The sequence below is a fragment of the Odontesthes bonariensis genome, chromosome 23, assembly GCF_027942865.1.
Source record: "Odontesthes bonariensis isolate fOdoBon6 chromosome 23, fOdoBon6.hap1, whole genome shotgun sequence".
NCBI classification, from domain to species: Eukaryota; Metazoa; Chordata; class Actinopteri; order Atheriniformes; family Atherinopsidae; genus Odontesthes; species Odontesthes bonariensis.
This window is the reverse complement of record NC_134528.1, coordinates 18,656,454-18,683,713: the sequence shown is the minus strand read 5'-3', so window position 1 is coordinate 18,683,713 and position 27,260 is coordinate 18,656,454. Positions and strand designations below refer to the sequence as shown.

The 27,260-nt window shown below is 43.5% G+C and overlaps 1 protein-coding gene across 3 annotated transcripts; it reads left to right on the top strand.

Annotated features, from left to right (window-relative positions):
• Nucleotides 1–278: 278 nt before the first annotated feature.
• rab11fip3 (RAB11 family interacting protein 3 (class II)) lies at nucleotides 279–27,194 on the top strand. 3 transcript variants are annotated; one of them, XM_075456864.1, is made up of 14 exons: nucleotides 279–3,278; nucleotides 8,788–8,881; nucleotides 11,702–11,778; nucleotides 14,313–14,485; nucleotides 17,670–17,870; nucleotides 20,283–20,420; nucleotides 21,406–21,441; nucleotides 21,590–21,683; nucleotides 21,834–22,078; nucleotides 22,411–22,492; nucleotides 22,658–22,795; nucleotides 22,944–23,099; nucleotides 23,204–23,344; nucleotides 23,451–27,194. In XM_075456864.1, the coding sequence occupies exons 1-14, from the start codon at nucleotides 1,629–1,631 to the stop codon at nucleotides 23,562–23,564; spliced, it is 3,339 nt and encodes a 1,112-aa protein (XP_075312979.1). In that variant the 5' UTR covers nucleotides 279–1,628; the 3' UTR covers nucleotides 23,565–27,194. The 3 variants fall into 3 exon arrangements, with proteins under 3 accessions (XP_075312979.1, XP_075312980.1, XP_075312981.1); XM_075456865.1 differs by lacking the exon at nucleotides 20,283–20,420; XM_075456866.1 differs by lacking the exons at nucleotides 279–3,278; nucleotides 8,788–8,881; nucleotides 11,702–11,778 and adding an exon at nucleotides 13,654–13,761.
• Nucleotides 27,195–27,260: the final 66 nt, after the last annotated feature.

Genomic DNA, 27,260 nt, shown 5'->3' with positions numbered 1-27,260 from the left:
GGAACCACACTGCTGAAGTCTGACCAAGGATAACGGGAGTTGAGCGACTGACTGTCTAACCCCAAATTGTGATGCCCTTAAGCGCTTGGTATTTATTCCTCAAATGCTGTCAGTCTCTAGCAAAAGCGCACAAGCATGAGTTTCCACAAGTAACACTGAGTTTTGTCCACAAACACATATAAAAAAAACTCAACTGACGATGCCAGGGATACTGCGGGGTATTTTGTACGCTTGCGTGAAACGTCAATGGTGTGTGTATGCGGCTGGAGGAGGCGGAGGAGGAGGAGGATGGGACACTGCTGATGCTGATGCGAGAGCTTTCGTCGTCAGCGATCAACATCGGTGGACTGTCTCGCATATGATGGTGGTTCTTTGCCTTATTTGACACCCCAGTCGCTTGAAGATGGTTTGGGACGAGGGGACGCCGAGACGGATGAGTGTGTGAGACGAAGACAACAGAGGAATTTGAGGAGGAAAAAAACGGCTTCGGCTCGTCACTCGTCTGGCCTGGCTTGGCTGACACAGGTGGATTGACGCTGGAAAGCGGCACGGAAAAGAGGAAATTGCGCTCGACTGTGACTGAGGCAGTAGTTTGTGTAATAAGGGCGCCCCTTTAAAGTGTAACGCTTACATTTGGTTTCATTTAACCGAGCCGGGGGAAAGCTGGACTGTTTATCGTGTTAGCTAGCAAGTGGGCTAATTTTGCCAGCTAGTCAGTTAGCAGCTTCTCCGACCAATGACACAAGAGGAGCGAGATGCTCGAAGGAGGAGTTAACGTTAGTTGCTAGCATAATCCCATTTGAAGAAAGGCGATCGGTGTTGCATGTGGTTGGCCGCTTTGTGATGAAATTGTAAACTTCTAACAGCTGGAAGTTGATTAAGGTTCGAGTATCCCTGGTGACGCCGTTTCCCCGCTTTGCTTGTTGGCTCATTAGCAAATTAGCTGGAGATTTACGAGATTAGATAATGGTCTAAGAAAGCTAATGTTGACAAACATTTAACAGGCTGATTTAACGCGTTAATTCGTATCGTTATTGTTCCAAACAGGCTAGAGGTTTTGATAGCTGTGCCTGTTCAGGTCTCAGGCATTAGGTTGGCATTTTAGCATCTGTCCACCGAAGTGAAGCATGTTGATGTTGGACGTGCCGAAGCCCGAAAAATTGGCAACAACCAGGAGTGAACCTGCCATGACAGGAAAACAAATAGTGAGTCAAAACCGCTTCGTGTCCACATGATATACAGTAAGGCAAAGTCATTTTTCAGACTTGTGTATTTGGGTAACATTTTATTCTATTTTAATTTAGAGATGTTGAAATCATTTGGTATTCGTCCGCTGCCTTATTGCTGGGACCGTTTCTAAACCCACTTATACAAACGTATAAAAAAGGATTGCAGCTACTATTTCACGCTATATAATTACCTGTAAAACATCGTATTCAACTAGTTGTGAGAGGCAGTCAACGTTTTTGGGGCAAATTCTCAAGCTTATTTCAGGATTTTTGCATGAGAAACGTATTGCCATTTGAAAGCATGGCATCAAAGCTTATGAGCTGGACTTTGATGACAGCGGTGAGATAAAAACATTCCCGGCTTTCTCAAGTATGCAAAAGAGAATAGCCAGTAAATAAATGGAGCCGACGGTTCTGTCTGGCCCTTTGGGGCACACACAGTGGGAGTCAGAACAGCCATTTCCTCTGGGATTTCAAACGCTGGACTCAGACAATGGAGGTGTGCTTTGTCAAAACAAGACTGGCCAGACGGGTTTGGATTTCAGGAAGGCTGGTCAGGATAAAACCTTCCAACAAACCGAGGGAGAGGGTGGCTTTCTGGATAAGTCTGTAGACTTGGACAACCTGATAAATGTCTCTACTTTTTCTTGTGGGGATTTAATATTTGACGAAGGACACCCCACGATCCCCCAAGCTTCTATCCACAGTGCTCATATGCAAGAAATGTCTTACACAGAAAAAAATGAAGGTCTCGACGAAATCAGTGACTGCACTCTGTCTTGGCTCTTTTCTCCCAACTTTGCTGATGTAATTGGGAAAAACTCTGCCAACAAGGAGGTGACTCTTACACAGGATTCTCCTTTCGAGGGCTCAGATGTGCTCAGTGGAGAGGCCGAGCTAATAAGCCTCAGTGTGCCAACCTCCCCGTTTAAGATTTCCGAGAGGAATTCCGAGACCGATGTAGGTGATCCATTTTTGTTGGTAGATTTCCTCTCGGGTGAACACTCTAGTTTCACCCAGGAGTCGTCGGGTGAGTCGAACCCACAGGGTGTCACTGAGGAGCTGATAGAGCTGCCTCAGGAGGAGCGGGCAGGTCTCCCTCCCTTCCAGAACAGTAAGACTTTGTCACCTGAAACCGGAGACAAAGGTTTATTCCCTGATCAAGTGACTGATCTGCCCATAACCAGTAGCACCACCCTGCAAGGATTACCAGAGAACTACCTGCTGCATAATCACATGAGCAAAGCACAGGAGTGCTTTCAAGGATCTGTGCCTTTGTTGGATTTAGAGGTTCCAGAATCTGACAGCAGTCTGAGCCTGTGCCCCGCCAGTGCCGCCTCTGTTTCCTGCACGGATGCTTCATTAGACGTATCATCAGAGGTTTCAGAGGTGGCACATGCAGAAACTACAGTAATTGTCAATCTTCCTCCAGAGAATCAAAGTGAGAATGACTCACTTTCTCTGGGTTTGGCAGACGAACCCTCTTTTCTGACACCGGCTGAAGATGGCTGCCTTCAGGGTGATCTCACCAGTGCGAGTACTTCCTTGGAGGACATTTCCAAGGATTTGATGGAGGACAAAAGTTGTTCTGAAGCCAAAAGTCAGGGAAACGAGGCAATGGCTTTGGATCTGTGCTTGACCGTTGAAGAAATCCACAGTGATGAACCATGGGACTTGAAACCACAGGATGGTGTACAGGATGGAAGTGTTCCCAGCCCGACAGCAGAGCAGGGGGAAGAGGAGAAGCTGACGGACTCAAACCAGCCTGATTCAGAATGTCATGAAGAGACCTCTTTTGCTTTTTCAGTTGAAGACGTGAACAGTTGTTCTCCTGAAGCTGAATGGACTACCAGCGAGCAGGCTGTGGAGACTATTTCCCTGTCTAAGATGGTGGTCGATGACTCGCTGCCAATGGTGTCGGCTGTTAATACGCGAGAGGAAGATGTCTCTCCGCTAAAAGCTGTGTTCGACGCTTTAGATCAAGATGGAGATGGCTTTGTTCGCATCGAGGAGTTTATGGAGTTTGCGGCTGCCTATGGCGCCGATCAGGTGAGAAGCTTTTCCCTTGCACTCTCTGCCTTTGAGGCCCTCTCTTGTTCAGTGCATGTTGAGTGAAATTCCATGTAAAATGATACACAGCTCCATTTATTATTGATTTCTGCGTGACTGTAGAGGGCCTACCGCAGTAGGCCGGTTTAATTCAATCAGTTGAGATCCATCCACCACTTTCACTTTGCTGTTTTGGACTCATTTTTAAAACTAAATTCTTTTTTGTCGGAGGAAAATTGACTAAATCAAGATTTAAAGTTTGCAATCATTTTTACCCTCACCTATGTGAACAACTGAATGATTGACACGGAGACAAATGTTATTGCTATATTTTGAATGTTTGATGTGAAAACTGGGTCCTGAGTTTCATTTTGTTTGATGAACTACATTTTTGTGTTGCCCCAGCATGTTATAAAGCAATAACATGCACTCTACTTGGGTACTGGTATACATTGAGACGCTCATAATGCTTTGTGTGAAATATGTAGATGATAGTGGTGCAGTATATTTATTTAATCCATACCTGGATTGGTGTGTTGTATATCTTTTGGCGAGCATTTAAGAGCTAGGATTTGGGTTATCATCCAGATAAATCTGATGAGCATATTGTTCCTCGTGCGTTTTCTGTCGGGGGCGGAAACTCCTCCACATGTCAAATGAGAGACTCCTAGATTAGTTTGCATAGCCTGTGGTTTGGGATAATCTCCTGCGGTATCACTGTTGCTTGTCACTCTGCACATGACCCTCAACCTTTAGTTGCATCTTCCCCTCTGTGGCAGGCCAACTTTTCGAACACAGTTGAGAGACGATTGTTTAAAAAAAGCTGAACCTATTCAACACGGAATCTTTAGAGCTCGACCTCGACCGAAACTATGAACCTTTTACAGAGATCGCACATGCTTCGCAGTTGAATTTGCTTGAGTTTCATTTCCTAACACGGTCGTTCGCGTGTGCCTGTGCTGTCGGTTACAAGGATCCGACTGAAGTCCAGCAAGGCCGTCGCACGTTTGCAAATTGTAGTAAAAGGACATAATCTGTCAACCATGTTTTCTGAGCAGAAACTGAAAGGATCTTTTTATCCTTTGTCCTGTGACATCAAATGCCAAGACATTCGATGCCTAGTCTGTTAGTTTCTCTCTTGCTTTGTGAGTCAACTTCAACGGCACGTTTGTGTAACCGGATTTGGTCAAATGGTTGATTTTTACAAAATATTAACCAGCTGCCTCACCGTTGAGTACTTTTTGAACAGAGCATTTGAGTGCATGGGCTCTACACACAGTGTGACACGTGCTCACTAGTGCTTTTTAATCCCTCATCTCCCAGTTTAAAAGTGCTCCTGTTTACCCCCAATGTGTCCTGCGATCAGCCATTAGCAGGTATCTGGACCCCGGAGCCGGACTTTAGTCTTGTTAGTCTCATGTAAATCCTTGTTGATTTGCAAGAAAATGCTAACAGTGGCGTGTTTTACGACACTTGAGCTTCTTTTTATTTCAAAGGTGTCGTCTGTTTTACTGAATTTGCCTCTTGCACTTTAGTTCCTGCAGTTTTGTTTTTGGATCTCTGCAGCTGAAAGCTTTACCTTGGACTGCTAACCAAATGGTGCAGATTGATTACTTGTCCTCTCTGTGTGCTGGCTATCGGATAGCCTGGTTTCCAAGAGCTGTAGAGGCTGATATGTGCCTCCACAGCAAAAACACTCGCATTTCTTTACTTTCGCGATCCAAGTGAGAGACCAAAAGTTTTGGCCTGTTCTTCCATTCTTTTCATTTACAGTAAGGATTTACGGAAAATCAGCAGGCGGACTTATTTTCAGAATTTGTGGAATGTTGTATAATAAATGTAACCTTTCAGTGGATTTGGCACTCGCTATCTAAATACAAGGATCAGTAAGAAAGCCAGGACTGATCTAACAAGGTTAACACACACACACATGCACATTAGGATTGAATCTTTGCTGTGGTGGCAAGTGGTTGACGCGGCTCCTATCAGTTAGGAATATATTTGAATGTGCTTTTCATATTTGGATAAGCTTTTAGCTGGTATCCTTGTATTACAGTCATCTGGAGATAAAACACAGTTTGAATAACCTCCACACCTGAGCGAAACCGATCTGCAAAACAGCACTTTGGGCATCAGAGGTAATGCTTTTGTTTAGATTAGGGTTGAGAACATCTCTGTGACTAGAAATGACTTGAGAACAACGATTTAAAAACAATTGGAGGCGGGGTTAAAGAGAGGATCTTGACATCACAGGGATTTTTTTTTTAGATGAACTGATGGAGAACATGTGGTTTAGTGTCTAACCTCAACAAAATCAGTTTCCCCTGATGCAAACTGTTCCCTGCCAGGCCTTTTAAAAATAGACTTTTTTTTTTCCTATGTTGTCACACTTCAGGCCGGGGTTAAAAGTAGAATTTGCATTTCTGCTATCCTTTACCTCTTTGCAAGTTTCCAAGCCACCTGTCACACTGCAGGAAAGCATTCATGAGGTATTTGCATGGATGTCTGCTGGTGCTGTGCGTTAGGCAAATGTTTCCTCCAGAACTATTTCAGGAAACGACTGGGACCGTGTTTGTGCTCACACCGTCCGTTTTATGTGGTTGGAATACGGTCATCATAATGTAGGATCTTTCAACGTGGGTTCAAAACGCAGTTATTCGACCTTTGGCCATTTTTATTATATTTCCGAGATGCCTCTCTCATTTTCCTGGACGAGATGAGTGTTCGGCCATTTCTTTTTACTGTGGTTTTCGAGTTATTTCTGGACCACGTTGGGAACACCGAGCAGTAAACCAGTTACCTGCTGCCATCCATCAAAGGACTGTTTTGTTAGTCCTCTCATGAATATATGATCTCAAAAGAGGAAAAAGTCCTGCAGCTATGCATCAAACCAGTGAATTTGATTGACCATTTCTAATGACTCGTCCCTCACTGGTTGTGACCATGATTCTTTACAAAGGCCACGCTGAACTGCATTGTGGTGGTGTCTCCCCCGTGAGCCGACCTTACTTTGGCCAGCCTCCCTCCCCTCACCCCCTGCTTTTATGTACTGCCCTGCTAATCCACAATGGAATGTCCCATGGCCGAACACATCCCCTCTCTTGAGTTCATTCGTTTGTCTGTTGAGTTTTTCAGATTATTCTGCCTGTTTTTTTTGCTTTACATCAACTCTGCCGACCCAATGAGCTTTATAATTGTAGTTGTCAGAGTTTTTGTTTTTTTTTGATCTGTTGCGACTCACTGCAGGGTACCCTTCTCCACGGGGTCATGCACAAGAGTGGTCTGTGTGGGGGCGGTCAGGCAGGCCCCGGCACTGATTAGACACAAATAGAGGAAACAGAAAAACCACAGCGCCTTTGCTGCGCCGCTGAGCAGTGGAACTGAAAGTTGCGTATGAGTTTATGTTTTCAACTCCGCCTAACCACCGTCCTCCACGGCTTCACTTCGGAAAGTTTAACTGTGTGTTTTATTTTTTCAAATGGAATATTGATGATACTGTGGCATATAGTTGAAGCAAAAATAAAAAAAAGCTCGGCCTTGATTGACAGGGATAAGTCAACAATTGAAGAAAGTCGAAAGTGTGATTTTTCTCGACGTCAGATTAAGTACTGACCAGCTAAAAGGATTGGCTGGTCTGGAGTAACGTGCTTATTTTCCAGTTTTATCAGCTACGGAGAGGCTTTACCAGTTACTTGGCTGAAATCGCAGTTACCTTTCAGTTTTTAGGTTAGACCTAGGAATAGCCACTGGGGCTCGGGCCGACAGGACCTCAGGGGCCTGGCACTGCTGTAGAGTCTTAACTCGGATGTAGGCCACGGGTCGCTTCCACAGTATGACAGCTTAAAAGTGTTCCGTTCGGCAGCTTGTTCAGTGGAGAGTTGTTATCATAGTAAACCGTCTCAGTCTGACTGCAGACATTTTTTTTTATAAATACCAGTTTCCTGTTATTTATAGCAAACATGCAAAAGATGTCATCAGAGTGTCACCGCTGGCTCTCCAGTAACGCCCCAGTTTGTCACCTCACCCAGCAGAGGTGTTTGTAGCTGCATGGAACCAAGCACTTTCCTTTGAACTGTGATGTTCCATTATGAGTTGGAAAACTGAAAACTAGACAAAACCACTGACCTTAGCCACATATGCCTTTTTTAAAAAAACAAAAAAAACAACAACTAAACCCTCACTAATCTTTTATTATCCCAGAATATGTAGCAAATCCACTTTATATAAAGTTTGATGGGCCTTGATGTCGCACACTAAACTAAAGATTGTGGTGTCTCTGTTAACCACCATTCAGTGAGATCAGGGACGCCCCTTTTCTCCCTACAGTACAGCTGGGTTTAATTCATCAAACCCAGATCATAAGCCACAGGGGTTGTTGGAGTCACTTTATTAGGATTTTCAGCCTTTCAGCCTCTTGAGTCAGAGCTCAGCGTTGCTAAGCAGATCAGCTTGTTTTAATGTGTAACCGATACAAGAAGCCACACACAGAATCATTTTATGTGCGAAACAGCCAAGTTCACATTGTGAACTTACTTTCTCAAAGAATAAGGTAACCAAACCCCTCAGCAACCTTATGTGAAATTCTCTCAGGCTCCCACACGGCCACAGTTGATTTGTCAGTGATGCATGTCTTACAGAACGCTGAAATAATGGTTCAGTGCAATTTTTAGAAGGATGACATGTGAGATGAGTTTCTCATATGTGTGAATATACTTTAGCAGCTTGGGGCCACAGATGATTTTGCAGATACAGGCTCGTGTTTGGGTTATTTATCTAAAAAAAACAAAAAAAGCAACAAGATGGTTGCCAAGTTACTGATGGTGGGAAGACTCATTATATAGGTGCGCTTATGTAATCCATTTCGCATTCGACTGCAGCCCCTGTGCAGAAAAGACTGCGTTTCCTAATTTTATTCAAATTGAAGACGATCACAGCCGTTATACTAAGTTTTCAGTTATTTGGGCAACCCACATAACCTTTTAGGTTGAAAGGTATTTGTGAGAATGTCTGTGCTTTTGTGACCCTTTTGTTGTTTTTCCTGTCATAATGTGGTTAGCTTAACGACTGCACCCTTTGTACTCTTTAACATCCTTATAAACTCCCTACTGCCCTGAATCCAATAAAGAAAAACACTTGACATCTGCAAAAGTTAGTTTTCTTCTGGAGGTCAGAAGTGTTTTATTGCCAGTTTTCTGCTCTGCAATCAGCATATGCTTGGACTCCACATAATTCTGTAGTTTACCTGCCATATGCGAGTTGTTGATGTCTTAGCGTAGCGTCTCTTTGGCTAAGATGCTTAGCTGTTCTTTTGAATATGGTGTGCTTTTTGCATTGCAAATACTGGTTGCCAAGTCATTTTCCCCCTTTTGCTGAAAACCTCCCCTTACATCATGTATTGCGTCATCTCAAAGCAGCTAGGCAGAACAAACGATGGCTTCATGGGAGAGGGCCTTTCTTCTTCTGTTGCCATGGTGAAATAAGTTTTGAGGGCTGTGTTTATTTCTTCCAGGTGAAGGATCTGACAAAGTTTTTGGATCCCAGTGGCCTCGGGGTCATCAGTTTTGAGGACTTCCACCGTGGAATCACTGCAATCAGCAATGGAGGTGAGGACCATAGATGTCTTCTTTTATTGTTTTTCTTGCCAACTCTTTCCCTGGTGTCCTCTGTTTGTAGTCTGTTGGATCTTATTAGAAAAATAGTAGTACCGGTACTTTCATTGATCAGAGGTAATGCAGTTCACGACAAACTTCAGTCCTTATATTCATCCTTCTTTTTATGCTCCTGTACAAATGACAAGATAAAGTTGTTGTTGTTTTTTGTTTGTTTGTCCCAAATTGCAGCACTGTTTATACGGTCATGTTCACAGACAGCTTTACTCTCTGGCATCGGGCTCCATTTCTCCGCATTACCCGTAGTGTCAAATTTTGTTGTCACTGCAGTGCATCTATTGCTCAACCAAGATGAATGCTTCTGGGAGCAAAGCAGAAAGACTGACCCAAGTTGTTTGGTTTCGGGACTCAAATTTATGCGGCCTCCCGCCTCCCTTTTGGAAACTCTTCCATTCATTTTGTAAACGAAATATTTGATTTACTTGAAATGTAAGCTGTTTCCTATGGGTCACAAGTCGACATGTTGGATTTAAACGCCCCCAAGTGTAATCCTTTCAAAGGCTGATGCAACTGGATGATTAATACACTTATCGGAGAGCGATGATGCCACTGCAACAGTGCGATTGGGGACTTAATCCCCACCCATTGTATTGATTTTTGGTTTTTTTAGAATTCCGTCCCAAGGCTTTCTAGGTTATGCCGCTCTGTTTACTGAGATCATTAATAAGTCATGCACTGGAAAGCATGAGATGCACAGACACATGGGCTTACTGGCAAGGTTTCAGAGCAGGAGAGGCAGAGAGACACGAGGTTTGGGTGGAGTGTTCTATTCACTTCAATTATTTACTGCCCTTACTAGGCCCTGTCCTGTTTGTTTCTGCTTGATTGTTTCTCCTTCTAGTCACCGTTGTTGTAAAATCACAGAGAAAGCACAAACATACCTTTTGCATGTGCATTCAAAGATATTCTCAACCGTAACATCAATGTTACATTCATGTAACCTAAGATTTTATTGGTATGACTTTGGGCACAAATCATTGTCCCCCTTCGCTCGCTCTCCTCTGCCTTTGCTTCTCTTCTGTATTTTGTTTGCAACAAGCCATGTGACGAGTGAATCAAATATTTCCTGCTGGATGAGCGTTTCCCATAGCTGTGTGAAGGTGAGACCTTTACTGTAACTTCCCAAGTCGCTCACATGCTCCTCACAGATATCCAGTGTGCTTGTCACTTTTCAGCGGAACAATTGATCATTAGAACCGCCAGATCCATCCGCCCCCATTGTGACCGCCTCTGATGTGAAAAGTGGTCAAAACCTGCCGTTCCAGCCCGAGGTCCAGTTTCAGGAACAGTCCTGTTACTCTCTGCCTTCATTTCTGCCCCACTTGTCACTGAAAGGTGTTCCTTTTTAATGAAGGCATGCTTGCAGGCTGTGGAAGCGCCTTACAACCTGTAGTGGCTTTGTGTGGAATAACAAAACTTGGTGAGGAAAATATGCGCTTTCTGACATTTTGACAGTATGCTGAGAGAGTGCAGGTGTGTTGTTCAACAGAAGAAAGCGTCTCGGGTACCGTCCCCTTCGTCCAGGGCTCATTTCACTTTAGCAGCCTCCAGTGTCTTTTACCATCAAAAAGAAAAGGGTTGCATAAGACCCAGGGGCATAAAAACCCTTGGGTCTGCTGGCACATTGGAATTGTGTTTGTGTTCTTTTCTCTCAGCTGGGTGCTATTCACAGCTCTTGTTTACCAGATAAAGGAGCTGCAATGGCTCATGGGACTCTGTGGTCCATCTCAGGTTACACTTTCAGCCGAAGGCCTTTATTGACAAATGTTAAATGTATATGAGCTGCTTCTTTTTTTTTTTTTTATATAGTTTTATTTGGCCTGTAGTCGCGTTGCTGGACACTCTGGTTCTCGTGAAAGGCGAGTGTAAAAGTTACTCAGTGTTTACTGTCACGTCGCACTTGGATTGCTGACGGTAAATATGCCCACACGGGGCAGTTAGGGCCATTAAATGTGCTGGTTGCACACTTGAGTGATCACACGGTGGGAAAATGTTTGTTTGTCAAACATGTACGTTTCAGATTGCATCGATAATGGCGTAACTTTTATTCATTTGTGGAACACTGTTTTTGTTCGACCGCTGTTTGGATTATGGGCTAGTTTCATAGTTTGTGGGTAAAAAACTGCAGGAATAACCGAGACGAACCCGACACTATTCAAACATTGAGTGAATATGACATCGGGTTATGCTTAGAGGCCTAGCAGGCAGCAGGTTGGGGTCGGAAGAAGAGACTGTTGAAGACAGTTTTCGGCAAATCATCTTATATGTGTAAAATAAAATCCAAGTTTGCTGTCTCATCACCATCTTGTCTTTGTCAGACTAAAGTATGTCACAGTCTCCTCTGTTTTTAATTTCACATTTTATGCTTCATCACAGCACAAATACGTATTTTCTAAATAAAATTCATGCAAAATTTCAATGCTCGTTTTTCAGTTAACGGCTTATGATTACCCATTGAATAGCATATTATCTGGTGTGTGTCATCTTATCTAACTGGGTAAAAAGGGGGATTTCTGAATGGTGTTTTAAGGGGGAAAAACAAACAAGAAAAAAGATGGGCTTCCAAAAGGCTTTCTTTTGCTTCCTTGTTGTTCGATGTCACTTTACAACTCTTTTCTGTACGTATTGGCTACCTGTTTGGACAATGACGTCTGTACATTACACTATGGCCCTGTGTTTGTTGAGCTTCTGTTGCTGTTTGACTTTGTTTATTCTGCACACACTTAACCTGCCTTCTTCCTCTCATAATTCCAGGCCCAGAGCCACAGCTCTACAATGTAAACTACAGTCCAGGGGATGGAGCTGTGGGCTGTCCAGAGGAGTATGATGAGGTGAGGAGCCAAACAAGAGGCTTAGCCTCTCCTTTGTTGTGTATTTGGTCCAGTTGTTGTGCTTTCTGCTTCTATTGGTGCACACAGCACCACAGTGTGAAGGCCACAGGCTGAACTCTGCGTGCACTCTCCCTCTTCCCACTGTAATTCACCGAGCGGCTTGCAGAGTTGTCATTACCACTCTGTGAACGCTCCACAAACTGAACACACTGGTTTGGCTGACACTAAATGGCATCTGGCAGACGAGGCTTTTGCGTATTCCTTGACAAATATCAAATTGGGTGGAATGTGCGAGACTTTCTGAATGCGTGTAGTCTTGTTTTTTTTTTTTTGTTGTTTTTTTTACAGTTGTGGTTGGCATATCTGGAATTCCTGTCTTCTCATGTGCACGAAAACTTGTATATTTAACCACCAGTACTGCTGAGCTCTGCAAGATTGAAAGGTTTCTTCTATCGTGTGCCCTTTGTGTTGTTCTGTAGCTTCACATTGCACAATGTGAGCGCCCCCTATTGTTGTGATTCAGAAGTGCAAATCCATGTAGTAAAGAGAGTTTTTAAATGCTACTCCCTTTCACTTCAGTCTCTTTTACAGTTTGCATGACTTTATTATACAATGATAAAATCAGGCATTCTTTTAAGACAGGAGGGAGGGGCAACAAAAAAACATGGCATGCCTTTTCAGTTTTCTTGAAACCAATAAATCCTATACAATAAATCAACACGGTGCCTAATGCAGTGTAGGATCTCATTAAAATAAATGGCTACTCTAAAGCTAAAAAGCTGTTAAGACCTTGTTATATGCTTTTTGGCTGTACATTTCAATGAAAGATGGAGGCTTAGAGGGTTTAAAATGGAATGAAGACGATTGACGTTAAAGTACACACTTCCTATATTAAATGACATGTATCCAAACTAATTTGGACACATGTAATCTAGCCTTGGATTGGGCTCCTCTGAATGACGGGTTAAACTCCTTTTTAAAGCCTTTTTCTACCTGCTAAAGCTCTCGATCGTATTTTTTCAAAAGTTTTCAGGTCTCACAGATACTTTATGTGTTGGAAATAAGATGCGAGTTACAGCTCACTGTGTGAAACACCCGATTATTAATAGCACAGTTTTCTCCATGAAATATTCCAACTGTAGCGGTTGCTTGTTTGCTGAAGACATGAGCGGAGCTTTTGGGGAAGTTTGTGCATGTTTGAAGTAGTCTCCACACACTTGTGTCCATTGCCTTGTTTTTCCCTGGAGTTTATGGCAGAAAAGGGCTCCTCTCTCAATGGCTGTGCTGTTCTGTCCCTGTTTGCTTTCAAAACAGGCAAAGTGAGGGTGTTTAGCAGAAGCCCGGCACAAGGCAGCTGCCCCATCCAGCACATTTTTCCTTTGAACTATTTCCTCCAAGGCTAACTTTCTAATTTATATTTCAAGTTTAGATTCTTAATATTGATGTGAGTATGTGTGTCTTTTTTTTTTTTTTTTTTTTTTTTGTGTGCAAAACTTCTCAAAGTGTTGCTGCTTCACAGCTCGATAGTTTTTTAATTTAAGACGGGTTGTTATGATGAATAGTCTACTCCAGTCATTCGCTGTGCAGCTGTAGGCAGGTAGAGCATGGCTTAATGATTTATACTGTAACACAGGGGCAGGAAGTGTTGCAGCAGGGAAGATTAGACAGTTATTCAGCTGATGCTGTGGCATTTTCACTTGGGGCTGAGAGCTGGTAGTAGTTGATGACCTGACTGGCGTTACTCTTTGGACTTTGACTCTGTCTCCACCCACTCTGACCACCCAGTGCAGCAGAACAAGGTATATCCCTATTTTCCATATTTTCCTACATACTCTCTCTGTTGCTCCCTGTGACGGGAAAGTGAGGAAGCTTTAGTTGGAGGTATTATCAGACTCTTGCAGCAGGCTAACGCTTCTGTTGGTGAGAATGGTTAAGGTGGATATCCCTCTGGGCCCAGCTTCTTCTGACACTTTGTGTAGACGGGTAAGTTATGCTTTCCAACATGACTCACCCATCTAGCCATGTCCTGATTCACAGCTCTGACACCCGTTTGCGTGTCTCTCGTTGCTAATAGCTTCAGATGTTGCTTTTTGGCCCGATCCTGTATTTACCATTTGGTATTTGTTGTTCGGAACGGCTTCAGCTTTCTCATTCTGTTTTGAACTTGTTGCTAAGAGATGTTGAGTTTGGCATAGAGCTGCCATCTAAAAGGAAGCAGACTGTTGGTTTTCTTTGATTGTTGGCGTAATTGCTGTCTGTATCCACTAATTACCCTTGAAGATTTACAATGGACCTTCTTAAAAATAGCTAAAAATGTTATTACTATTTATTGTTATTCGTGATAATTGTAATTAAAATACATTTAAGGCCCATTTTGTTCTAATTGGGCCAATGAAATGGATGCATTGTACTTGTGGTCTTGTTTGCACAGTCATAAGTTTATCCTGTCGTTACCGTTGTGAATTATTGAGATTTCCTGAATTTGTGATGGACGGGCTTATTTTAATGATGTTTTTCACTTTGTGTGACTGCAGCAAAATGAGGTGACAGACAGCGCATATCTGGGCTCTGAGAGCACATACAGCGAGTGCGAAACCTTCACTGATGAGGACACAGGGGCCCTTGTACCTCCGGAGATGCACGAGGATGTGGAGACTGACAGCGGCATCGAGGCCACCCTGCACGACCCTGACGATGGTGGAAACAGGTCGGTATGCATTTCACCTCGACCGTAAATGATCATTTTGGACTACATGCTCACATTTCCTGGATGCACGGTTTCAGTTGTAGTAGGTTTGTCCAAACTTTTGCCTGACGTGATCACGTGAAATAAAAGACCCGTTCAGAACCCTGAATGACTTTTGTCATCGTTAAGCTCCTGTTCTCGTTGAGAGACAAATTAGTGTCATGTTTTGTAATCACTGCTGGCTGCATAATCTTCTGAAAATATGTTTTAAATCTCCAGTGAAGAATTAGCTGTGTGGCTTCCCTCTCCTGACCTTTCACATGGATCACGTGGTTCACAAGTCTGCTTGCCCAACATTGGATCACTTAAGTTCTATTTGGGTCACCAGGCAGATTAAATGGAGGCAGTAGACTGTCACCACTGTATTGACTTAATGCCTTTAATACCTCTGTGTGTATGGGTGTTTAGGAAATCAGCTGAACATATTGTGGCCTGCAGCATTGTCTGTTAATATCTAATCCTAATGTGCTAATACTTGTATTGTCACAGCGAGTTTGAGGAATAACTTGAGCAGCGAAGACGTCCGACTTGAAGCTTTCTGTAGAACTCGGACATAACTGGAAATCTTGTGTTTGTTTGATCCAAGAGGGTTATTTTCTTTTTTGTTTTATCAAAAAGGGAGATTTGCCCATCTTCAGTGAGTTAGCGGGTTATAGCAGAAGCTGTTGATGTTGACAGTGAGCGTTTTTTTTTTTTTTTTTTTTTTAATATTTATCCCTTCTGGATTTGCAAGGATTGGACATCCTTATGGGTTTTACAATGAGCTCTGATGATGCGTTCATAGTCGCTGCTCTTTTGTTCAAATTTAAAGGAGGTTTGTAAATCTGCTTTGTGCACTGGACAGTGTCCCATCATCACAGTCCCCCTGCAATCCCTACCAAGCTGACAAAATGGTAAAGGCTAACCTACTTGACTGTCTATTACTGCATTGCAGGCATCTGAGGTGATGGGCGTCTCACACTGACACGGAGCTGTCAACCTGTGTGTCACGCAAAGTCAGAAATCAATAGCGTGCTGCATAAATAGTTGTCATAGTTATTTATTTAATAGTTATTTTCAGGAGCTGCTGAACACTCTTCTGATCCAAACAGAGGTCAATCAGTTTGACTTGCCCTCCATAAAGATGAGCGGTTTTCCACAGGTAGCTGCTGCAGACCAGATTTATAAGTCTTCACATGAGTGTTCTTGTTTGAATTAGTCTTTAGGGCAAACACAAGAGAGGAAGTGCAGCTCTGGCTGTATGTGCTGACTGTGTGCTCTGTCTGTCCGGCGTCACGACGGTTTGGAGTAGCCTGCTTGACATGGCTGTGTTTGGACTTCCCATTCCATGTAAGCCTTGAATTCCAGGAAGTGTTGATTTAGCTCTTTTTTTTTTTTTCCTTCTTTTCCCCCCCCCCCTTTTTGTCCTACTTTGGCAAGAGCTAATCAGGTTATTCTCCTCCGCTTATTCATACCATCACTGTGCTAAGTGAGCTGCTGGATGGAACTTAATTCTCAAGCTGTATGACTCAACCGACCTTGTTCTACTCTCATTTCAGCCGTCTGTCTACAGAACGCTGTAATTTGAGCCTGGCAGAAAACGCTGCCTTTTCCTTTCTATCAGTGGCTTCATCAATTACAACTAGTAGTTTGTAAAAACCTTGAAACGGGTTTTCTTTTCACAGCGTCGACTAGCTTGGAAATAAAACTGCTAAAACTATGTGCATGGTATGTAATTAAGATGGCTCCGTGCAGCCGGGTTAGCTGAACTAACCTGAGGTAGAAGTTTCATCTAAAGAGGTATTAAGAATAGGAGTATATGCACCGAGCTGTGGATTAGGAATCTAAAAGGATTAGCCCACTCCCTCCCTCCTCTGTCCTCCGCCTGTGTCCCAACACACATTTGGCCCTTGGACGATCAGCAGGGCTGTCTGTTGGTTGTCGCTTAGCCTCAAATCTGATTAAGCCACTCGCAGTCAACCCTTTACCAGTACAGCCTCAAATCTTTTTTTTTTTTTTGGGGGGGGGGGCTCGGGCAGCATTTGACATGTAGTGGTGGAGATTGGCAGCTCATTAGGACCGCAGACGTGGCTATTTCCAAAAGGCTCAGACCCTTTTTGTTTTCTCCAAACTGGAGGGTCGTGCTTTTGTTTTAAATCGGTGTAATCTGTGAAACTTCAGGATTCCACTCTGGTTGTCAGGAGTTTTAACTCCAGTTGCCCCGAGGCTTTCACGCCAGGGCAGCGGAGGGAGTTTAAAGATGCGTTCCCTCTCTTCACCGTCCCTAAGTATAAGGGACCTCAATATGGGGCCAAGCTGTAAGAGAGTGAGTAAAGGGTAAGTGGAGTCACAATTGTCTGCATTACTGTTTAGTCAGTTTATCATAATGATTTTTTTTTTCACACCTAAAGTTTTCCTCCAAAAGTGCTCAGTGATTTTCTGTATAATCTGAATCGGGCATCTTGATGCCAGTTGTCATGTGATACAAGAAAAATGTCATCATATGCTAACAAAGCTAGCTTTTCTGCTGATGCAGAGATCCTCATCCTGTGTGTGCTTAACATATCTAACAACGGGAAAAGCTACCTTTCCATCTTTCCTGTCTGAATAAAGATCAAGGAGACTCAAAAATGGAGCTCCACACTTATCTAATGCATTGTTGTTTAGCTGTGTAAGATAACCACCCCGTTGCGAGAGCCAAAGTCCTGGCCTTTTCTCGAAGCTTGACCCGCATCAAAGCGCTCAGCGGCTCCCCTCGCATCTCAGATGTCGCCATTGTGGTTTTGCGTCACTTGCGAGGGACGAGCCATGTTGTTTCAGCTGAAGCAGCCTTTGGGGATTAAGGTGAATTAACAGATTAAGTTTGAACACAAGCGATCGAACTTGTCCAGATTGCTGCTCTTCAGTTGGAAAGATTATTAGTTTCTTGTTTGGGGTTGACGGTAACATCTAGTCTGTTCCGGGCTTCTGGGTCTGGACCGGTTGTATCGTTGCTGTGGTTTCTTAAATGTATCAGTATGTGCTTGTTTATGTACCCAGCTGGATATCCGTTTTTAACGTGGCACAATTGCATCTTGTTTTGAGATGGACCTGAAGTTAACTCTGTTGTTGTTTTGCGCACACACCATTAAGCACACTGAGTACCATGATCGTATGTGTCCCTCAGGTTTTCCCTGAACTCCGAGCTCCACAACCACTCCTTGGTAACGGTCATCAGTGGCGAGGAGGAGCACTTTGAGGACTTTGGGGAAAGTAATACCTCAGAGTTGCTGCTAGAAACCAGCGTGGAAAGCTCCGTGGGAGAGGCTGACTCACCTCTCACGCAACCCTCCGAGCAGATCAATGGCTCATCAGCTCTGTCTCCCAGGTATGAACGTGTCTTTAGTACACAACTGTGGCCGATCTGCCAAAATGATGGGGTCAAGTTTGAACCAAGTATTAAAATATAGAAAGTTTTTGATTACAAAGTCATTTCCAAATGGACACAGAACAAAGGTTATTTAACGGACAAGAATAGAAACATTTCACCAGGCTGTAAAATAGTCTTTCTTTTTTAAATTTTTATCAGCCCTTCCAGATAAGAGGTGCGACGCCCTCACATTGTCGGCTGTATTACCCAGCCCGAGATGCTTCTCTTAGCATTCTTCAGAGAAAATGTTTCTCTTTCAGCAAGGATACTTCGGTATGGGGTTGATAAGATCTTTCTGGAGAACTCCCTCACTCTTCTGTCTACCGCCTTATTTTGGTCAAGGGCAAGATAAGATGGAAAGCAACTTTGTATTTGTTTTTTTGCGTATTGCAAAGAAAATGTGGATTTATGGCTTAATGATGTCCTCTTTTTCATTAACCAGTGTTGTGGGCTGTATTAGATTTAGCAGTAATTTGTTTGGAATTTATTTAAAAGTATCATCTGTTGCAAAATGTTGTGGGACAGTCGGACACAAGTTGATGTTGATTAGAGGCATCTTTGGGGGGCTTTGCCCCTCAGCTGCTGAAGCACAAAGACGGACTGACTCCATCTCTGTCGTGTGTCCATTTAGACCACAAATTCAGGGAAAACGCAAGCATGCCTACACGCCAGTTTTCCTCCAATTGGTACCATTCCTTTTGAATATTTAACTCTTTCTGCCCCCCCCCCACCTCATTTTCCAATCTTTTTATCCCCCTTGTCCTTTCTTTAGTCGGAGTCTAAGCCGGATAATGCATAATTCCCATTTGGGTGATTGTTTACATGATTTACATTGCCAGGACGCTCTTAACAGCTAACTGCCCGGTTGTGCTAACCCAGTGACTATGTGGAAATAAGCTGGTGTAACTGGACTGGTGCTAATCGCACATTTTACCTGAATTATAAATAACAACATATTGTGAGTACTTTACCATTTATTATTATTTTTTTGGTTGAATCAGAAATGGACCAGCAGTACTTGCTGATTGTCACATCTCTTCTGCCACTTGACACCAGCATGTAAGCGCCCGAGCAAAGTTAGTGCCCTAAATGTGAGGCACGATCCTAAACAGCTTATCCAATGAAGGTAGAGAGAGAGAGGCAGAGATGGACTGACGGCATGCTACTGGATATGATGCGTATTAATAACAATATATAGATGTATAGAGATATACACTATAAGTAAGTCATCTCTATGGTGACTGAAAAATCAAGCGGATATACCCTATAAATACCTGTACACAGAGGTGTTATGCAGGAAATATTTGAAGTAAAATGATTGATACGGAGGTTGGATATATTTTCTTTTGTTAGGAGGCGAGAAAACCTTTAGGAAACGAATTGGGGATGTACCATTATGTAACATTCATGTATATTACAAGTGTCAAAAACTGTATGTGAAACATCCCCCATGCAGCTTGACCAGAAATCTGCTGGGTGGTTTAGCTGAAAAAATTATTCACCCAAAAAAAACAAAAAAAAAAACTAACAGCATCCCACAAACTTCACCCACGCGGTGTGAATGCGTCACCGTGTTTCGGGCCAACCGTGCTCATCGCTAGCGCATGTAGCAGTGCTGCCCACACGCACGCCCACGTTCATTTATCCACACATGACAGCACTCGGAACGTGTGCACGTACGGCTGGTTTCCTTGTGTTCTGCACAAACGCACATCACTGTGGACAGTATTTAGCAAAATGTTCCCCTCACACCATTGGAGGAACATGGCTCAGTAATGACGGTGCATATGGCCACGAAGTGGCTCTGTCTGTGCTGTAATGCAGCGTTTCTGCCTACATAAACAGAAACATGTGCCAGTTTGTTGCATAACGCAGGCTTGAGTCTCCCTGACTAAAAAATGAGCTCGTAGAGGTAATGTGAAGAAACGTTCGACTCCCACTAAATGAAATGAAGAACTATCTTGTTTAGAGCAGTTGAACTAAATGGTGCCTTTACTGTATTATAGGTTCTCTGAGCTAACCGCAAAGTTGCCAATTCTGAACAGACAAGAGCGGAGGAAACAAAAAACCAAAACTTATCAGCACTCAGGAGATCCGCACACTTTTTTATCTAAGAAACTTTTTGTTTCCTTCCACTAGCCTGAGTCTAAATCACAGCCACATTGTAGTCTGTTTCACACCTCCCTTCCACTGCAGCCTCAGACACTTTACTGGTTTAAACTCTCCTGTGGAATTCACTGATGTCTCCTTCAACCCCAGAGGTGTCCTTTTCCTACCTGAATGCACCCCCCCCCCCCCTTCCCTCTCCCCTTCTCGTCCATCACTCACCACTTCCTCCTCCTCCTCTTCCTCCTTTTTTCCTCTTTCCAGTGCGCCCGCTTCTCTCCCTGACTGCTTTGAGAGCTTCCTCAGGGAGGAGGCGCTGGACTTTTTCTGTAGCCAGTGTCACAAACAAATAAGTCGTCTTGAGGACCTCTCCACCCGCCTCAATTTCCTAGAGATGACTAGGTAACACATCACCCACAACCTCCTCTGACTATCAGCGGTGTGAATGTGCTTGCAGTGCTGATTAGATACACTATCACGCATGTTCTCATAATATGTGCATGCTGTGTTGGACTAGCTCACTACATGGTGTGTGTTTCTGATGAAATGTACTTGTGTGCATCTGTCCCATCTTATCTCACACTGTACACACTCTTTTCTCATCTGCAACCTTGGTGTGTTTTAGTAGCAATGCTGGTATATGATCTTTCATTGATTATGGGGTATGCAACAGTTTTTAAGATACTGGTAGCCAGTTCCTTCCCATTTTTTGTCACCTGTTCAGACTACGATGTATTTCTTAAACGTTTTACTCATTCCGTTTTTATGTTTTTATGCAATTGCATTCATGCTTTTTTTTTTTTTTTTTTTGTCGTTGCAAAAATGCCTTCTAGAAGTAGAGTCAAACTTTCAGAGAACTGGCCTTTATTGGAGCAGACTTGCTGATCCAGGATTAGAGCCCACTTGCCGTATTACAGGAACTTAACGTCGGGTAATCAGATCAGTGGGGCTTCCATTCGTATGAATTTGAATCGGGGCGCGGTTTAACTTCATACTTGTTTTTGCTAAATTTCAAACTTTGTATTTGACAGTTTATGGTCATAGTTTCTGTAATGCTCTCGCAGGTCAGTGTAAACCTGTTACGCTCAGTACGTGCTAGTTCTGTTAATACATGCTGGTGTGTTTTCTAGATTGCTGTGTGTGTGTGTGAATACCTTGTAGCTTTAGTTTGAATTTGGAAAAAAAAAATCAGGACTTTGTTAACAAAAGTCTGTTGTTAACATGTCCTCCTTTTTTTCTTTTTTTTTTTTTTTTTCTTTTTCTGTGGGGCTCCTCTCCTATCAGCGAGGGGGGTGGGGGGGGGTTTGAGAGGAATACCAGGAGATAGTGTCTCTTTCCTTTTCTCTTCCTGACCATTTTTCCTGTTGTTCTGTCTCTCCTCATTCAGTGCTGGCAAGAGGCTGTCCAGCAAGAAAGTGGCAAGGTAAGCAGAACAGTTCCTATTATTTCAGTGGGAAGGCCTCATTATTCATGTGCTTTGGTCAGAGAAAGTTGCGCTTGAAATCGGCTGCTTATCAGATTTGAACACGCTACAGGGAGTTGCTTTTCTTCTTCTCTCTCCCCACACTCAGACACCTCCTCCAGAACAGCTCGATGACTCTGGACACCATGAGTGACTTAACGCGGGACATCCTGGAACTGGCTGACAACGACATCACAGACAAGGTGACAAAGTCGAGTAATCTTTTTTTTTTTTTTTTTCCCCCAGAAACCCCTGCATTCACATCTCTCTGGTTCCAGAGATTAACGCCTGTGACAAGTGTTTTGTTTTTTTATTCTAACGGAGCCTAACCACGAAGCGTCGACTCTTTCCAGGTGCTCCTCCTGGAGCGTCGAGTGGCGGAGTTGGAGAAGGAGTCTGAAGCGTCAGGAGAGCAGCATGCGCGGTTGCGCCAGGAGAATCTTCAGCTGGTGCACCGGGCCAATGCTCTGGATGAGCAGCTGAAGGAGCAGGAGCTCTACGCTGATGAGCAGCTACAGCAAGACACTCGACGTCACAAGGAGGCCCTGACCAAGCTGGAGAGGGAAAAGGAGCTGGAGCTAGAAACCTTACAGGCCAGGTGAGGAGATCGGGAAACAGCGGGCATTTGTAGAGCACTGTGACTTTTTTTTTTCTTTTTTTTTTTTTACAAAAATCAACATATATGCTTTTAATTGGCCGTGTAGATTTAAAAAGGAAAAAAAAGTTTGTTGATAATTAATGCAGTAATTAGTCATGTTTGTTGGAACAATCGTGGCTCTACACTGCCATCATCTGGCACTAATCTTCCATTGAAAGAGTAAAGCTGTGTGTTCTGTGGTGTTTCATCAGTCCTAACCTGAGCAGATGTGGTATTTGTTACATCGTTGCTGTGCTCTTTCTGTACGTCTAAGATATCTCATTGTTTCTCAGGCTGCAGCAGCTGGATGAGGAGAACAGTGAGCTGAGGTCTTGTGTTCCATGTCTTCGAGCCAACATCGAGAGACTAGAGGAGGTAAAAGGAATTACGTCCCACATCTATTGCTTCTCTATTGAGCTCCTGCAACAGTTTAGTCTCCGCCCTTGCATATCGCTCATTAGTGTTTTTCTTGTTCGTTGATTTTTCTCGCCTCTAAAACTCATTATGCCTCTCTTTGCTTTCGTTTTCTTTCGTTACTAGGAGAAGAGAAAGCTGGAGGATGAGGCAGAAAGTTTGGCCGACAGGCTGAAAGACGAAACGGAATCGCGCAGGAAGATGGCAGACAAGCTGAGTCACGAGCGTCACCAAAACCAGAAAGAGAAGGAGTGCACTCAGGAGGTGGGAAACCAAAGCAAAACAATGAAAACACCGTGTGCACAATGCTGCGATAGTATAACATTGGACATTAATGGGATTCGTTCAACATCCCTGTCTGAAGGAATCTTTTCCCACTATGCCTCTCATTCCTGACTGTTCTCTTCCTCAGCTTATCGAAGACCTGCGCAAACAGCTCGAGCACCTTCAGCTCTACAAGTTGGAGGCTGAGGCAAAGAGAGGACGCACTCCCGGCGCAGGGCTGCAGGAATATCAGACCCGCACCCGTGAGGCTGAGCTGGAACAGGAGATCAAACGACTCAAACAGGTAACCAGAACGCTCCCGGTTCTTCTCCCTTTTCTGCCCGTTTGGTGAGAAGCATTAGCTGCATTATTTGTACGATTTGTTCCAATCTGTTGTGGACTTTTTAGGACAACCGTACCCTGAAGGAGCAGAATGACGAGCTGAACGGCCAGATCATCAACCTGAGCATCCAGGGAGCCAAGAATTTGATGTCTGCCTCCTTCTCCGACTCCCTGGCAGCTGAGATCAACTCTGTGTCTCGTGTTGAGGTGGGTTTAGGACACAGGGAAACTGGCTCATCAGTTCACCTTTTGGTTTTAATTCTTACTCTGCTGTCACTTGTCCGATCTCTGACCTCGGTTTCTCCATTTCTAGTTGATGGAGGCTGTTCACAAACAGGAGGAGATTAACTACAGACTCCAGGATTACATTGACAAAATCATTGTGGCCATCATGGAGTGCAACCCTTCCATCCTGGAGGTCAAATAAGTTCCATGATGTTTGAGGGGCCACTTGCAGCGTCTCCACAAGTTGCAAAATATATTGGTGACATGCAAGAGGAAAGGAAAAGAAAAAAAAACAAACGAATGCACTCAACTCACCCAGCACCTCTCTGAAAAGAAGAATTATAGATTTCTAAGAAGTCCGTGACTGTCAGTGGAAAAATAAGCTTTTTTTTTTTTTCATTTGCATATCAATTGAGTCTGTGTGTGTGTGTGTGTGTGTTAGTTAGCCCTCCCGAAAGCGCTTGGGTTCTGGTGACTTCCATGTATTTGGCTAGAGGGACCCAAGTCTCAGTTCTGAGAGAGTGAAAGTCGAAACGTATAAGTCATCCCCCCAACATTTCCCCCATCCTCTTAAAAAAAAAACAAAAAAAAAACGTGTCACTTGATTGAGTTAAAAACATGATCAGCTCTACCTGAAGGCCTTAAAAGAAAGGCAATCAAAGTATTTATTAATTCTGCTTACTGTATATGGCTCGGCTCAGTCCGCACTGGGATCTTGGTGGTGCCTGAGCTGATATCTCCTGAGCTGAGCTGAGTCGCGCTTTAATTGCAGGCCGTATGAAGCACTGGTCGGGGGGGGGGGGCATTGGAAAGCTTGCTGTGTTCTGCCTATCAGACCCCGTGTGCGTTCTGTCCTTTAACCAAGTTCAGCTGTCAGCGAACCCAAGTGAGGGACATGTCTGCTGGCTTGCAGATGAGAAATGCCTTGAGGGTTTTGTGTGTGGGTGTGTGTGTGTGTGTGTGTGTGTGTGTGTGTGTGTGTGTGTGTGTGTGTGTGTGTGCGCGCGCTACGTGCTCAACATCTCCTCGTTTGTTCTGTGTTTTGGTTTCGAACCTGCTTGGGTGACACCAGAAGGGGCGAAAAGAATGACACGGTCGTTCTCGTAAGCTCAATGTCACAAATGAAGGGTGGTTTATGATTCGCTTCATGATTTATTATTATTATATATATTTTTTACGATGAAACAGGGTCCGGGGTCTCAGGTGGGCAGGAAAAACACTACATTTCCAGCATATCACTTTAAGACTGTCATGTCTCTGACACAAAATGAACCTACTCTCACTGACTTTGTAAACTCACTCCAGACACCTGAATGAAGGGAAACCAATGAGTGATTCTGGAAATTGAGCTTCATTTTTCTTTCTTTTTTGTTTTCTTCAGCCCACCTGCCTCCTGTGTTCTCTTGCTGAGTGAAACGGGGAAGCTTATACAACCAATCTTTCTGCACAAGTGATTTACTGTCTGTCAAACTGTTATTTTTGCTGGATTGCTGACGTTTGAAGAGTTGTATGTGAAGAATCAAATGGATGTACTTTGCACTATGTTTTGATGTCATTATTGTTTGATGACGTCGTATATGTCGTATAAATGAAGATTATTTTTCTGCCCGTATGAATATGGCGACATGTGGGATTTGTTGCAGACATGCCGGTTAAGTCGAGATTGGTGTGCACTGCAAACTCATGTTTGGGAAATGAAGATGCGTCAAACTGATATTACTCCATATTTAATCAAACCTATTTAATGTGGACAACAAACAGTACTGCAGACTTAAGATGAATTCAGTTTTCATTTACATACCTTATTTTAATTTTTTTTTACAGCCAGTTTAGGAAGGCCCGGAGGACATAGTTAGCAATAATGCTCAGCAGGAAAGTAGACATTGGTGGGGATGATTAAACAATCGCGCCCTTAACTTCCTTTTCCGACGGAACAGCGTGTGTGAACTGCCTTTTGACTAATCGACTAATCGATAACGTGCAGCCATCTCTTCTGAACATTCGTGCTGACCTGGATGTTGGACGTTACTGTTGGATTCACTTCACCTTCTCAGAGCCCGACAGCTGACGTTTGGGAGGAGGATTTTCAAACAGCATGGCGCTCCGCACAAATATGCTGCGAGTTCCTATTTCTTTCCCCCATTTCCACCTCCCATCTCACCGCTCTCCGTCACCTGTCACTCCATAGAAAATGGCCTTGGATGTAAATGACTTGTACATGTAAAGTTTTTTCTACACTCATTCTAGATTCTAGGTATTTTTATAGTCGGAAAAATCTTTCTTTTTCTTGTCTCACACGGGGACGGCTGCCTGTATTCTTCTCTAGCATGTAGCGTGTACAGCGCCCGTCAGGGTTTCCCTCTTGTTTGAAATCACATGCAGTTATTTATTGGGCGACAGCTCACACCCCTGTGATCTGTTCTGCTGAAAAAAATATGTTTGTACATTTTTGAAATCCCCAAGGTGGGAGGAGGACTTCACGTGGACCGAATCTGAGAGAGTTTTGCGGTTTTATCGTTATTTGTGGGATGAGTTGCCGTCGTGCACAAATGGCTTGAATGTGACCTGCTCGGAAGGGTTATTTCTCGAGGTCTGTGCACTCTTCCATAATGCTGATGTCGCTCTGACCTGTCCGGGGTTGTGATTCAGCTACGGCAGAGTGTGCAGTTTTTTTTTTTTGTCATCTTCCCAGATGGAGTCAGGTGGTGCATGGATACACACATTTCTTATTGTGCAACTGTGATCCACATGTTTGACTTTTGTTTTGACCGATGAATCATACACTATGACATCCATCTGCGGAGTTGTAGGATGCGAGACCTCATTATGTCAACACGACACCTGAAACCTCATGCCGCAGGCTTGCTGAGTTCAGCTTTCTGCCTTTTAGCCGGACAGGAGGTTTTCCCCCGACAGACTGACTTGCGTGTTTCTGATTTTTAAGAACAATGACACCTGGACACAGCAGACTGTAGGCTATTGCTCTTAATCGTTTCCCTGATACTTATTCCGTATATCGTCTGTTCTCGACAGATAAGTTTGATGACCAACATGGCTGGCAACAGTATGATTAGACTAACAAAGGAAAACCCATCTGCTGCCCGCAGAGCTGAAAGGTGATTGCACTTTAACCAGATTTCATTTCTCCATTTTAATTCCCGTTTTCAAATGACCAAAGATGTTTGAATTTACAACGATCTCCTTATCCATCGGGGGGTTCGTGATCCCCTTTTGTTTCTATAAATCATCAGACCTCTCAGCTCGCCCTGATAGAAAAGGAAGAGAACTGGCCTGCTAGTCTAAACACTGTGCCTCTGTGTCTCAAACTTTGCCTCTCAAACTAACCTGATAATGAGCCCTGAGTGAAGCACTGACCGCGTTCAGTTTGTGAAATTCTACCGATGATACCTGAACTGTAAATAATAACCGTCATTTTATTTATTTTTGTTTTCATTGTGGACCTTTTCTTTTTCTCAAACTCACTTCCAGTGTCCAAAGAAGGTTTAAGTCCTGGCGCAGACACCTCACTACGAAGGTAGTGCGTGGCTCGCCGTCACGTGACATGGTAAGACGGAAAGGAGGAACGTTGTAGAAAAGAATAAGATAAAAGAATCTGTAAAATTTAAATTTATTCCTATTTTCAAAGATAAATGTATAAATTATAACAGTATTGGGTACGACTGTACATTATTTTTTTGAAGCTCCCCAAAATGCTCTAATCTTAATCGTCACTGGGGAAATGCGTTAGTCATTGTAAAAAAAAGAAAGAAAGAGAAGATTTAAAGGTAAGCAGTGAACGTATGAATAGAAAAATAAATGGAATAAAATCAACTGCGTTTGGTCTCCTCATTATTTGTTTTGTGTCATGTTTGTATGTTGTGAGCTCCACATGCGGCAT

Excerpts from the sequence above, each read along its gene's own strand:
- rab11fip3 (XM_075456864.1), top strand. The coding sequence starts at position 1,629 with ATGGAGCCGACGGTTCTGTCTGGCCCTTTGGGGCACACACAGTGGGAG. Across the intron at positions 21,684-21,833 it reads ACAACGACATCACAGACAAG|GTGCTCCTCCTGGAGCGTCG; the intron begins GTGACAAAGTCG and ends GACTCTTTCCAG. Across the intron at positions 23,345-23,450 it reads ACTCTGTGTCTCGTGTTGAG|TTGATGGAGGCTGTTCACAA; the intron begins GTGGGTTTAGGA and ends CTCCATTTCTAG.